Source organism: Elephantulus edwardii, unplaced genomic scaffold (assembly GCF_000299155.1).
Source record: "Elephantulus edwardii isolate Elephantulus edwardi_28Jun2011 unplaced genomic scaffold, EleEdw1.0 scaffold00471, whole genome shotgun sequence".
In the NCBI taxonomy this organism is placed as follows: domain Eukaryota; kingdom Metazoa; phylum Chordata; class Mammalia; order Macroscelidea; family Macroscelididae; genus Elephantulus; species Elephantulus edwardii.
This window is the reverse complement of record NW_006400221.1, coordinates 51,782-52,909: the sequence shown is the minus strand read 5'-3', so window position 1 is coordinate 52,909 and position 1,128 is coordinate 51,782. Positions and strand designations below refer to the sequence as shown.

The following is a 1,128-nucleotide window of genomic DNA, read 5'->3' as shown; positions in this document are numbered from 1 at the left end:
TGTCCAGCTCTCTGATGTAAAGCAAGTAATTGCAAAGACTTAATCGGGTGTACCTTAGTCTCCAGACTGACATCATTGCTCTTCAGCACTTTGAAGAGGTTTATAACAGCAGACTTTCCCAATGCAATTCATCTTTTAATTTTCTGGCTTCTGGTACCAAGAGTGTTGACTGTGGAGCCAAGTAAACTGAAGCTGTTAACAATCTCAATCTCTTCACCATCTATCATGATGTTGTCAATTGGCCTAATGGTGAGAATCTTTATCTTCTTGATATTGAGATTCAATCCATATTGAAGGCTGCAGTCCTTGACCTTCTTCAGCAAGCGCTTCAGGTCCTCCTCAGTTTCAGCAAGCAGGATTGTGTCATCTGCATAAAGCAGATTGTTGTTAAGTCTTCCTCCAATCTTGATGCCACATTTCTCCTCATAGAGTCCAGCCTCTCAGATAATCTGTTCTGCATATAGATTGAAAAGATGTGGAGAAGGCTGGCACCAATGTAGCCCAGAGCTGAGTTTTAGCTTATGTTCACCAAAGGACACATTTTAAATAAAGCATATTATAAAACACTTGGCTTCCCTACTCGGGGGGTCATGATGAGCAGCAAAATGGCTTCCGCCAGCAGGGTCGTTCAGGTGGTCAAGCTACATACTCCATTAATAAGGTTCCCTGATAGAACTGACAACCCTAAACTCAATGTATCAGAAGCTCTGAGATCAGCAGGAATCCCATCGCATTCCTCTGCAATGTCACAGCATTCGAAGGGAAGTAAATCACCAGACTTGCTGATGCATCAGGGTCCACCGGACACTGAGGAAATACTAAAAGCATTGCCTCAGAAATACAGAAGGAAAATGTCTCAAGAAGAAATGGAGTTTATCCAAAGTGGAGGTCCCAAATAATTGCTGACAGTGTGGCTGCTGTTTGTCATCAGACAAAAGAATTATCTTTACAATCGAGGACTTCCAAAATGACCTATGAGAAATTGTTCATTAAGCAACCTTAAGGAAATATGCTGTAAAAAATACTGAGAGACAGGAAATTTAGATGGACACTTAAATATCCTAATTTATGTATCTGGGTCAGTTTCACAAGCTTACCTGATCATTTATATACTTTATACTTATTAAA

The 1,128-nt window shown here is 40.4% G+C and overlaps 1 protein-coding gene across 1 annotated transcript; it reads left to right on the top strand.

Annotated features, from left to right (window-relative positions):
* The first annotated feature begins 590 nt into the window (after positions 1–590).
* Positions 591–899, top strand: LOC102862425 (28S ribosomal protein S36, mitochondrial-like). Its single transcript, XM_006902912.1, has one exon. It carries the CDS (start codon positions 591–593, stop codon positions 897–899), a length of 309 nt encoding a protein of 102 aa, XP_006902974.1.
* The last annotated feature ends 229 nt before the right edge of the window (positions 900–1,128 follow it).